Source organism: Candoia aspera, chromosome 6, assembly GCF_035149785.1.
Source record: "Candoia aspera isolate rCanAsp1 chromosome 6, rCanAsp1.hap2, whole genome shotgun sequence".
Lineage (NCBI taxonomy): Eukaryota > Metazoa > Chordata > Lepidosauria > Squamata > Boidae > Candoia > Candoia aspera.
In genome coordinates, this window is record NC_086158.1 from 56,721,044 (window position 1) to 56,734,664 (window position 13,621).

General features: G+C 35.3%; 1 protein-coding gene across 1 annotated transcript in view; it reads left to right on the forward strand.

Annotated features, from left to right (window-relative positions):
* The window catches only part of ATRNL1 (attractin like 1), a 609,453-nt gene that overhangs the window by 113,006 nt on the left and 482,826 nt on the right, over nt 1-13,621 (forward strand). The window contains exons 14-15 of the mRNA XM_063307208.1: nt 6,227-6,359; nt 7,745-7,926. Of these exons, the coding sequence (XP_063163278.1) occupies nt 6,227-6,359; nt 7,745-7,926 (315 nt within the window). The remainder of the gene's footprint in view (nt 1-6,226; nt 6,360-7,744; nt 7,927-13,621) is intronic.

Below are 13,621 nucleotides of genomic sequence, written 5' to 3' on the forward strand. Positions count from 1 at the left end.
TTGTGTGAATTTTGCCATTTTCCAATAGAACCCTAACCTTTTATCTGAGTCATTCTATAGGATCATACTTGATAACTCCAAGGGACAGAATATCCTGTTATGAGACTGTATATAGCTAAGGATTCTTCTACAGTGTTGGATTGCCTCTGGATATGATGATCAAATATGTAGTTATGATCTTTGCAAAGCTACTGTTTTTTTCATTTCCATTGGAGCATTAAATTATTATCTAATTCTTGATTTTATACCATGTGTATCCTTGAAGTGAGCTTCATTAAAGACTTCTGAGAACAACTGTTATTAAATGTCGATGAAAATAACTTCACCAATTAAAAGCCTTATCTGAAAGCCATTTCACATCTCCAAGTATATGGTAAAACATCTGCAGTTTACATGAGCTACTTTTCAACTGTACATAGAGGAGGGGTCTCAATGGTCTAATCATGCATGAGATCTCTAAGCCTCTCTTTGTCTCTTGTAGTAGACTGGGAAGCTGTAGTAAAACTGTGAGAGTCCTTCTTCATCACTTATTTATGACACATGTAATAAGTGAAACTATTAATTCCCTTATAAGAAATATACAGTAATGAATTTCTTCTGCATATAATTTCCAATGTAGTTGCAATTTCCATTCTGCTTTTGTAAACAGCAGAACTCTATCTGGTAGTCAGAAGCACTATGTAAAGGGATTCAACAGCATCCTATTTTGCTAATGCAAAAGAGTGAAGTTTGGGGTGGCAATCTACTCCTTTTTAGTGAGTACAGAACTGAGAACAGAAGTAGTGTAAAGTTAATGGTGCTCATAGTTTTCAGATTAATTTATAGGCCTTCTTTTCTTTCAAGATGCCATCATTAAATATAGAAGCCTAATCAGGTATCGGGGGTGGGGGGAGGCAAATGATGAAACTGGGTGACTACATTATCATGCAAATATCACAACATGTAGTTACATCAGTGTTGGGATGTAAGTACATAAGGGCATATTCCTGATGATGCCACCATAATTTTCTGAGAGCCCTGTTGTCTTATGATTTACTTTCATATCATTTTCATAATGATATGAAAAAGTCAGGTTTCAAAATGATTTAAGCTCGTTTTATTTTAAATTTGATAAACATAGTTTTCAAAGTTGGATAAAACAGAAAAAGTCTATGAAACCTGAGAGAGAAAGAGAAAAAAGTTACTGTCCTAGACATCTAGACTTATTATTTTTTAAAAGTAATTTTATTAAAGATTATAACTGCAATAGTAAAAACTAAAAGAGAAGTAGAAAGAAAAGTAAAAAGTGCAAAGAAAAAGAAAAAATGCAGAAAATAGAAAAAAAGAATGAAATGTAAGAATATAGTAAAGAAAAGAAATAAATAAAGCAGTTTCTTCCAACCTTCATCACAAGAAGTATAAACAATTTAGTAACTTTTCACCTCCTCTTAATTTACAACCAGTGATCTCTTCATCCTATGTCCCATCTCTTATTTATAAATAAACCCATAAAGCATTGTCATTTCAGTCCTGGTGTGAGCAAACGTCTATTAAGTGTTGCCAGAAATAACAACATGTCTATTTTAACCTTGATCAAATAAACCAACCTTGAATTAGTAGCCACCTAGAATTAGAATTGATTGTGATGGTGTAAATAATATTGTCCTAACAGTCAGAAATCACGCTGAGATGAGAAGTAGGTCTCTAGTGTTTATTACTGCTACATAAAACAGAATCCTAACAAACTGAAGAAGCGTGGGAGAAACCCAGACAGATAAACCCCAAAAGTTAAGGCGGGTCTGATCTGTGTTTCTTTGAATGGCTGCTTAATTCCTCAGTACTACGCATGCATTTTCCCCCCTGGATAGAGGCCCCCCATCAGTACTCATGACAAATATGATGAATAAATAAATAATGTACAAGGATTATTCATGATAATCTGAACAAGAGCTATGGCCTTTCTAAATAAAAATCTTGCCTGAGTTCTAGCAAATCATAGCTAGATGGAAGGAGAAATTTGAGAAAAATAGTACTGCTCCTTCTTTAGAGAGAATGGTTATATAAGTATCTTAGAATTCTTAAAATCTAACTTTTAATAAGTATCCAGGCATTCATACAAACCTAGGAAGAAAGAAATGTCATTTGTAGCATTAATAAGAAGCAGGGGAGTGCTTAAAATATCTAGAAAACTGGAATGAACAAAAGAAACCACAAAGTACTATAATCAAGTTGAGCCATTGTATATACATCTAGAGCTTAAGGGAGTTAACTAATGAATGCAATAAACCACTAACAATTACTTTTGATAACTCATGAAGAACAGGAATGCAATAGAGAATATGAAGGAATGGAAATACAAGTATTGTTTCAAACTTATCAATTATTACTACATAATATGAACTTCAGTAAAGTAATTCTGGAGTTACTCAGCAGCTTCAGCTATGGCTGACTTTGTCTTTGGTGCCACTCTAGAAATGAACAATATTGTTCATGGGAATGAAACACAGATGCTTGTGTCGATTTCCTTGATAGTCCCTAGATAGCTGTTTTGGCTTCCTGTATTCAATATAGATGAAGGTGATTAGCAGTTAAATGCAGACCATAAAATAAAGCTTGCTTCAAAAGCCTGTCTCAGAAGAAAATACAATTCATCCTCATCATTCTAGCTTACTTTCCATGAATTAACATACCCATTTTAAACCTGTCCATCTGATATGCTGTCTTAATTATGAATTTATTATTTTTAGCTCTAGCTGCAACCTTAGTGTAAACAAGAATTTCTTACTGGATTTGTATTTATACTAGACTACCAAGATTTATCCAGAAAGTAATGCATACCTTGAATATAAAAGTAGCATGGGTTAGGAGTAGGGCCTTGACTTTTCTTTTAAACATTTTTCAAAATCTTTGGATTATCTTTAATTACCAAGTTGTATCTACAAAAAATGGTAAAAATTGGGGGCTTCTCCCCCATTACTTTTTTTGAACACTGCTTACTACCATATGGATTCATTTTCAGGAGCAGGTTAAAACTGTTCAGGAATTTGACTTTGTTATAATGATGTATTAACAAGGAATATTAGGTAGAGCTGGTATTAAATGAGCAGGTGGTGCTTACTTGCAATTTAAAATTCATTGTAATGCACCTATCAGGAAGGATTGTCAACAGTGTATAATGACTGAACTAAATGAAAAAAGGTATTAAAAAGTTACTGGAATTTATCTGTGCATATTTTGCAGGTGAATCTTGTGTTGCTTTGCAAATTTTTATTCTGGATAATTTCTTTATATATAGTTATGTGCTGTTGTGTTTTCGTGTTTGCAATTACCTTGTCAGCCAATTAACTTGTACACTATTTCTAGGTTGATCAGAAACTGTTCAACTAGGTTGAACAGAGACTTTTTTTTTAATAATCTATAGCAAAATGTTACATGGTTTAGTAATTGCTTAGAATAGCATAAGTTCTATTTCTATCTTATTACAAGTTATTGTTTCAGCCAATGATGAGAAACTTTTTTTTCCTCCCAGTGGATACATATCTAATTTACCAAAATTAAGGTGACATACCAACACCTTCTCCCCAATAAATTTATATTTGGAAATTTTGTTTTCAATTAGAGGGAAAAGAAAATTTTTTCCTTCACAGGTACTCTGCATCCTACTGTTTCTTTTTGTATAGATGTTATAGCCAGTAGAATTTTTTTCTTTTTCTAATATTGATACTTTGCTTCTCTCCCTCTGCCCTTAATCTTTTCTCTGCACTCAGCATTCTCATTTCCTTTTAACTCTTTCTCAGATGCCATGCATTTTAATTTTTCCTATCTTGCAATTCTCACTTTATTTTTTGCCTTCTAATATGGATGCCTTAACATGAAACACATTTACCTTTCATTAGTTTAGAAAGAGCATGCATGTTCTAGTATACTAGTTAGAATTGGAGGCTACAACTGTCTTAATCACTAATTCCAATTAATTTTAAGAGATGGCATAATTTCTGCATGTGTTGAACTTCACATTTGTACCATAAATTTACAAAACAAGAGAAGAGTTTATGTTATCCTTTAAAAGCATTGATACTAGGGTGGGCAAAGTTGTGAGAGAGAGATTTTGCAATGTGTGGAAGCACAACAAACTCTCCTTGAACCATTAAAGCAGCTGCATCTTTTGCAGGGCTCACATGGTACTTGACAGCTGTTCCCTGCATAGTTATTTGCTTTGCAGAAAAGAAAGCAAATATTTACTATAACTAATATTATATTTTAGGTTAGTATAAAAAAACAAAAAAACAGTGATATAGAGAATTTAGATTTATAGATTTATTAAAAAAATTTATTCTGTGGATTTTAGACTTATTGTTATTTTTAAGGATTTTAGATTCATCAGCACTGACTTCTAATTTTCAGTTTATAGCTTATAATTTCATATGCATTTTTGTAAATATATTTTGCATTGTTAAAACTTAGTATTATAGGTATACTCTTAATTTTGGGATTAATTTTGCACTGTGTATTTTTATGAATGTCAAACACTGAAATAAATAAACTGAACACTAATATTATAGATTTTTATTTAAACACAAAAGAGAAAAGCACATACCATCAGTAAAATTGGTTAAAAAAAGAATGATTCAAGCAACAAATATCTCTTGTTAAAAATATTTTTAATCAGCTCTTGAAATGTCTTTAATGATATGAGCCTTTGAAACAAAGTGTCTTTTCCTCAAATATTCCTAATTAAAAATATTATTTATTTATGTGTAGTTCCTGTTTTAAGGCAGAAACTGTCCTTAGTTTGAGAAGCTGACTCTCTCATGCTCTCCCAAGCAAGATCTATCCAGCTCTTCTGCAATTTACTTTTAAAGGCTTGAGGCCAAATCTCCAACCACCTGGGGGGGTCGGTTAGGTTCTAAGGAGCGATTTCCCTCCTCCCTCCTGAGACACCAGATAAGCAGATCTCTGGTTAGGGATAAAGACGAAAAACTTGGGGTAAAGAAATAACTGTACAGATATACAAATAATATCATACAGTTAGAACAAACAGTTTAAACACTAAGCTATTGAATTCTTTGGAATGAATTTTGTTGCATCTCCCAGAGTATTTGTAGCAGTCTATCCTCTTTAAGGCAAGGTTGGTTAAAATAAACCAACTCTCCCCCCTTCTTTGCATAAACTTTAAGACAGTAGTGCTTTTCTCATTTTTTTGTGCCTCAGGTTGGGAATCTGCTTCTGTCTTGGCCTGTTTTTATAGTTTGCTTATCTCTTCCCTTTTCAAAGTCAATCTCTTCACTTTTCAAACTTAATCCCAGTTAATCTACTATGTGTTTTTGTTTTCCGCATTGCTGAAAAAAAAAGCTTCTCTTTTTCCATTAGCTGATTGATATTCCCGATTTGTTTGCATCTCCCCAGCTGCTGCCCTCTTTCTTAGTAGCTGTAGCAAGTGGAACCTGGTTTGGCAGAGTACTGCAGGGAGAAAAGCCTTTTACTTTCTCCTTTTTACCCAGAGCTTGCTCATGAGTATTCTTAATCTCATATTTTAAACCATTATGCCTTACTTCCTTATCTCTTAGCCCAGCATGTATTGCAAAGTAGAGAAACATTGTGGCCATTTTTAACCTTATTCAGATTATCTGTAGTTATTTCCTTCTTATTTAGACTTCTTCCCTCAAAATAAGCGTAGCAGTTCTCTGTGGTTGCAGGCAGAGAAGCTTCCTATCATCAGCTTCCTGGCTATTTCATTACAATGTACTGAACCTATGTTCTTCTAGTGAATTGGGCTCTGTGACTACAACCTTTCTTTTAGGTATTCTGTTGAAATTATTCAGAAAATTCAGAAAATGTTAATGCTGTTCTTTCTTTCAAAAGATACATTATATGGATAAGTATATAGATAAAAATCAGACCCTAAATGATAACTGTTGATTTGCCTGGGAGTACTTTATTATTATTATTATTATTATTATTATTATTATTATTATTATTATTATATTGTTATTGTGTGTGTGTGTGCACGTGTGCACGTGTGTGCATGTGCCCACAAGCCTTGAGTCAATTTTTGACTCCTGGCAACTGCCTGGACAAAACTGCCTGCAGTTTCTTGGCAAGATTTTTTGGAAGTGGGTTGCCATTGCCTGCTTTCTAGGGATGAGAGGGACTGGCCCAAAGTTGACCAGCAAGCTCTTCACTACTTTTTGTTATTTCTCCTTCATTCTGAAAATTAACAAAATTTGTACATGTGTTTATATTTTAGTCAGTGAAGAACTACACCAAATGTCATGTAAGAAATGAACAGATATGTAATAAGTTGACTAGCTGCAAAAGCTGTTCACTAAACCTCAATTGCCAGTGGGATCAGCGACAGCAAGAATGTCAAGCTTTGCCTGGTAAAAAGAAAAAAAAACTATCTCAGATTTGAATAATATAATATGTAATAACGAATAATCATTGCTATTAAAGAAAGAATGGGACAATAAGATCAGGAATTCAGGCTGTTCTCAATTTGACACAGACAACTGTGATATTCAGTGTTATCAGTACAATAGTGATAATAATGGACCAATTGTGGGGGTGGTTCCATTATTCCCAATTGTTTTAAGCACTGCATTGCAGTGATTTCCATCGTTTTGGTCATAATGTAAATTATGCTATTTGTTGATCAATGCAAATGATGTAAATTACTGTAACTAAGGTCATTATAACTTTTCTATGTTTACTTTTTATGTGCTGCTTTGAATGCAGTGGGCATGTCTCCTGTTTTGGGATGTCTAGACAGATATTTTGTCTGTTGCATCCAAAGTCAGATAAACGGGATTCCATTAAATCAAAATTTCATTGTATTGAATTCAAATGTGGTTATATTTTTCTGGATAACACTTCAGTAAGTTCCAAAACACCTATCAGTGTGTCCTCTAAACATTATATATGTATGTTGTACTTTTATGATTCAAAATCTTTATTAGTCTCTGGACTTTTTTTGACATAAGCCATTATATAGCTTAATATTACTTACAGTTTTACTTCAGTCATTGATCATGTTAGTACTGTTTGCTAACAACAGCAAAAAGGGCTTCTTTCTTTATGTTCAAAATAAAAGGAAGTGAGGACAGTAAAATGTAATGGACAATAACAGACAGGAAAAGGTAATACAAAAGGAAAAGCAGAGGTACTAATCTCCTATTCAGTTTCATGTTCTCCAGGGTAACTCTGAAGGGCAAGATGAAGGTGCAGGACTGAAGCTTGAGACTGATAGAAACATGGTTAGGGGATGCAATTTTACTACGAATGAGTTTAAATTTCTAGGGCCAGATGAACATCTGAGGTTATTGGAAGAAGAAGCTGAATTCTTAGGTAATTTCTTTGAGAAATGATAAACACTGATGTAGTATAACCTGATTGGTAGAGAGCAGCTGTCCTTATTTCCAAAGAGAGGAAAAAGGAGAAGCTAGGGAACTACTGATAAGTTATTCCGATATCAATATTGAAGAAGATAGTACAGCAGATCATAAAGAACGTGATCTCTAAGCACATTAAATGCATTATAGGAATTAGCAGGTGTCAGTGTGGACTTAAATGTCATTGCATTAATTTATCCAGTTTGGATCTGTTGCATAGTGTGTGTACATTTTTCCCTTGAAGCATATATAAAGTTTATGATATAATGGGCATGATATGTTTAGTAAGTGTTTTAAAAGGTGAATATTTTTTGCTGTTCCAAATGGATTTTTCTAAAACTCACAATTACATTTAATCTTGTGTAACTTTTTATTAGCTCACCTATGTGGAGAAGGATGGAGTCATGTTGGAGATGCTTGCCTTCGTATAAACTCTAGTCGTGAAAACTATGACAATGCCAGACTTTATTGTTATGGCTTAAATGGGATTCTTGCTTCACTAACAACCTCTAAAGAGGTAGAGTTTGTTTTGGATGAAATACAGAAGTACACCGTCCAGGTAACTTGAGTAATTCATAAGTGCATGCGCATATGTAAAGTGCTGCTTGGATGTATTGTTAAGAATAGTGATGACAAATCTTAGAAAAAATATGTACCTCCATTTCACTCAACCTGAAGTGTATGTACATAGGATCTGCTGATGTATTTACAGTAGGTGAAGTTGATGCTTAAGGAGTTCTTGTTTTTATTATTCTATACTAGATTGAACCCTTACGTTTTGCAATACAGATCTATATTCTATTTTTTTTAATTAGTAAAAAAATATTGTTCATAGAACTGAATCCAAACCTAGAGAAGTAATTTTTTAAAAAGAAAAAAAAGTTAAATTTAACATCACTGACTGCAGTGTTTGCAAATATTCAAATGTTTTTACCTTACTGCAGCATGTGGCCCCTTTACATTGATATTTATTTATGATTTTTACTTTTAGCTCTCCCACTGTTGGGTAAATTACTAATAAATTTAGTAGTAATGAGAGAAAAAAAGAAAGAAAATAAATCCTGTAAATGGCTCAGTATAGCATAGGCTGCCACTATGGGCACATATGCATACCACCTACTTCTGCAACTCTTTTCTCAGCTTCCAATCAGTAACAATTATGTAGTAGATGGAGACAAGAAAGGTGGGGATGTATGTAAGTATGTAGCCTTTTAATAATGTGGTGTTTTCCTTCTGGAACTGTGTGTTTATATCTGAGAGAACTGTCCCTTCCAATTTTGGACAGGGATATGTGGCTAACAATTCACCTGGTTCTTCCTTTCAATTAATTCAGTAGCTACTGATTTATTATTCCTGTTTATTCATAGAAAAGTGATTTCATAAAACATAAATGTTATTCATAGATACTACTAGTAAGTGTAATTGCTAGTAGACATTATCTTCTTTATGCTAAGTAACGTTATTAAGTTTTTTAGTGCAGTATAGACTATTCTTACATGCAGTGCCTTGAGCTCTTATATAAGCAAAAAAGCAGGATATAATATAATAATAATAATAATAATAATAATAATGCAGATAACAACAAGACCTGGGAATGTCTATGAGCAGGAAAGTTGAAGGAAAGACAGAGGGGCTAATTCTGGCTGTATAAGACCAAGCCTTAAGTACAAATGCATATAAAGCCAGAATTGAGAAGACAACAGGAGACAGTAAATGCCATCTCAGCAAAGAAACTGAAGAAACAGTGGACCATCTAGATAGCTGCTGCAAGATTGCACTGATTGATTACAAACAATGGCATGACAAAGTAGCAACAATGATGCATTGGAATATCTGCAACAAATACCAATTATTATTTTTTAGATTTTTTTATCCCGCCTTTATTATTTTTGTAAATAACTCAAGATGGGGAACATACCTAATACTCCTTCCTCCTGCCACTTTCCCCACAACAACAACCCTGTGAAGTGAGTTGGGCTGAGAGAGAGTGACTGGCCCAAAGTCACCCAGCTGGCTTTCATGCCTAAGGCAGGACTAGAACTCTCAGTCTCCTGGTTTCTAGCCTGGTGCCTTAACCACTAGACCAAACTGGCTCTCTTGCTTGCAAGCAAGAACTTATGGGGCCACAAAATAGATGAAGTAATAGAAAATGAAGAAGCTACAGTGCTCTGGGACTTTGGAATTCAAATAGACAAGCAACTGCCACACAACACCCTAGACTTAACAATTGTTGATAAGAAAAACAAAAAAGTCTGGATAGTGGACATTGCAGTATTTTGAAACAGCAGAATAGAAGAGAAGAACTGGAGAAAATCACAAAATATAAAGACCTGCAAATAGAAGCAGAAGGACTGTGGCAAAAGAAAGCAAAGATAGACCAATAATAATAGGTGCCTTGGGTGTAATTCAAAGCATCTGGAGCACCACTTGAACACAATCAGCATTGACAAAATCACTATCAGTCAATTGCAAAAGGCAGCTTTATTTGGAATAGCTTACATCCTGCAATGATACCTTTAATAGTATTAAACAACATCTGCCTATTACAGGTCCTTGGGAAGGACTTGATAGATGGACAAAAATGCCAAATCCAGTTTAAACATCTGGCTGACTGCGACCAACTATAACTATAATAATAATAATAATAATAATAATAATAATAATAATAATAATAATAATAATAGAGTAGCAGCTATTATATGTTGTTGCTTCCTGGCTATTTTACTACAAATAATTGAACCTATGCTCTTATGACTCTGCTATGATGCAAAATATAGATTGGTTGGGGCAGAGGAAAAAAAATATCTCATTGATTTAATAGAGGAGACAGGCTGCAGTATTGGTGGGGCAGAGTATTTAATAATGCATTACCAAAGACCTGTGGATAATGTGGATATATTTATACTTGGGCTTGCCTAAGATTACCCACCTCATAGGTACATGATATTAAATACCTGCTACTAAAAAAATAAGATTTTAATCTAAAGATGGATAAATCAGTTTGGACTTCTCCTCCCCAAGTACTAAATTACTCCTCCAAATTCACTACCTAAAAATGCAATGGTAAATTTAGGAAGAGTTTTGTCTCAAACCATGTTTTGTTGTTTTAATTGCCTTTTTCAATGATATAGAACCACTCAAATCTAAGTATCTGGTTTCTGGTGACTTGTCATTTTGATAAGTTACTGATTGAAGAAATGGTCCATTTGTTACTGTTTTTTTAAATTTCTGGAAAGAGACGTAGTATTAAACATGTCCTTATTCAAATGAATTACATCTTGAACTACAGAGGTTTTATTAATTTGAGATAATCCACATGTGCTATTTAACCAACAGAGACAAATGCATGCATTTCTTTAATTAAATAATCATTTACTTATCAAAAATTTCTAATGAAATATTATTGTGAATTATACACTTCTGATTTACTCTCCACCCAAAAGTAATTTCTTTTTCATTCCTATCTATATCTCCCATTCTGTTTATTCTGTATATCATTCTGAATGTGCTATCAGTTGCCAGAGATACTTGTTGAGATTTTCCTTGAATTTCCCTCATATGCCAGCTGGAACCTTCAGACTACAGTCATGATGATTTAGAGCATTTGATTTCATTTTAGATGACCTCTTTGTTACAGAAAGTTTAGTAAGTTTCAAAATGGAGGCAGAGGAATCCTATTAATCTGAAATATTTCTCATCATTTGAGTGATAAAATGTGTTTCCCCAGCCTGATTCTATTTCATATGTGGAAATACGAATATAATTTTTAAATTTTAAATTAAAACTGGAGGGTTTTTATTTAAAATACTATGTTAGCAAGTACTGTTAGCGAAACTATTATACTGATGCTAAAATGATTATTACTTATATAAAATATTAGCAATTATCTAGGCCTTCATTCTTCTTTTCATCATGATGATCATCACAAAACATATCAAGATTATATCTCCAGACCAGTATGATTTCCATACTGGATTCAGGATAAATACTTGAGTTTTGAAATAGTTTAAAGGGCTAAAATGTCACTTCTCCAAACTGTAAATTGGTTGTTACACAATTGAAAAGTTCTTACACTATAGTGATGGATCTTCCATACTGTTAGCAAGAACAGAGGATGGATTGTATCCTATCAATATATGCATCCTCTACTTACAAAATTTTTTTATCTTCTACTTTTCTAGGCAAGGAAGTGTGCAGTGATTGAAATGTGATATGCTTAAAACAGAGAAGAGATGATTTAAAATTTGTTTTGCTTCTCAGTCAACCACTATAATTTAATTTAATGATATAAAATGACTCAATGAACATAGTTAATTAAATAACCAAGTGAAACATAATCTTGAACATGCTAACAGTTTTTTTTTATGATTAGCAGTAATCAGCATTCTAAAATACTAACAATATAATTAGCCAAATTACACAAGAAGAACAGAGGAGGATGAAAAGCAGTGGACCCATCCTCCCACGTTTCTATGGATGCCCCAAGATACACAAGCCGGGCATACCACTTTGGCCCATTGTATCATTACCAGGGACTCCCACATACAACATAGCTAAAGAGCTTACAAAGAAACTCAGACACCTCACAGAGGAGAGTGAACGTTCGATCAACTCCGCACTACAGTGCCTCCAGAAAATCAAAACATAAAAATAGAAGAAGATGAGATCATGGTATCATTTGACGTTACAGGTCTCTTCACATCCATAGATCTGGCACTAGTGAAAGAATCTATGGCTGCAGTTCTGCGCAACAGACCAGAACTAGCCAGATACACCAAAATAGAAATACCCAAGATAATGGATCTCATCAACCTCTGCCTTACAACCTACTTTCAGTTTGATGGAGAAATATACCAACATATCAAACCCATGGGATCACCAATTTCAGGACTTATAGCAGAGATTGTAATGCAGCGTCTGGAAAGGATAGCACTCCCACACATACAACCCAAAGTATGGATCTGGTATGTACATGACACTTTTGTCATAATACAAAAGAAACAACCGGAAGAAACCCACAAAACCATCAATAACATCAATAACTTTAATGGAATAAAATTCACAAGGGAGGAAGAAAACAACAACTGACTACCATTTCTGGACATCCTCATCAGTAGAGGAAATGATGGTAAGACTGTAACAGCCACTATGAAGGACAGACAGGCAGAAGACTAGCAGAGCACATCCATGAACACCAACTAGCAGTCAGAAGACACTATGAGAACTCCTTAATCTCACGACACATGGACAGACTCAACCATAGTTTCAACTGGGAAACTGTGAGCATCCTAAACTAAGCCAAATGCAAAAACATCAGAGAATTCCTGGAAGCCTGGCACTCAGACCAAGCTAGGCAGGTCCAAAGCAGCAACCAGATCAGGGTGAATTAGACACCTGGAACACACAGAGTCAACTAAAGCCCAGACTTCTGTAGTCTTTGTGCGGGAGCCCAATTTCACTTTTACTGCTAAAGTGGGACAGTCAGCACTCACCATAGCATCCTCGCGCCCATCCTCCTCCACCTGCCTGCAGACGCTCTTCATGGCAGGTGGCTGGCGTTTCCCGCTGGCTCTCTTCAGCCTCTCCTGGGAAGTAGAATACTTCCTCAGCGTCGGCTGCGCCCTTGGCTGCTGTCATCCGCCGCGAGGGGGGGACGATTTGGCCAGCAGCTTGCCCGCTCGATCTCCAGCCTTGGCTTTTGGGCAATCAGCTGCTCGATGCCCTTCCTTTCCGCATCGGAGACACTGACCCCTCGCATAGCGCCGATCTCTCTCCTCTTCCCAGGCTCTATAGCCTGGCCGGGCAGCAGATGCAGCACTTCGGGGTCCCCTCATGGTGGCTGGTGGTTTTTCAGGTTGTCTGGTTTGCATGAAGGTATGCTGGGTATGCTCAGCCTTGCCGGCCAGACAGATCCATTCATACAATGACCCTGGGTCATCTCTACACAACGCCCACCGTAGGACATCCCGGTTGAGTCCTTCTTTAAACCGTTCTATGAAGGTTGACTGAGACCAGTTGGGGATTTTCCCAGCTAAAGCCTTAAACTCCAGGGCGTAATCAGCTACAGACAGCTGGCCCTGGGTAAGATCCTTCAGCGCCTTCTGAGCTCTTGCCTTGGCCAGAGGATCCTCAAAATGCAGCTTTAATGCCCACATGAAGTCCTCGAAAAACTCAAATTCAGGGGAGTCAGCCTCACTTAATTGAACATACCAGTCAGCCGCTCGGCCTTTCAACTTGGTGGCAATGGCAGTTAT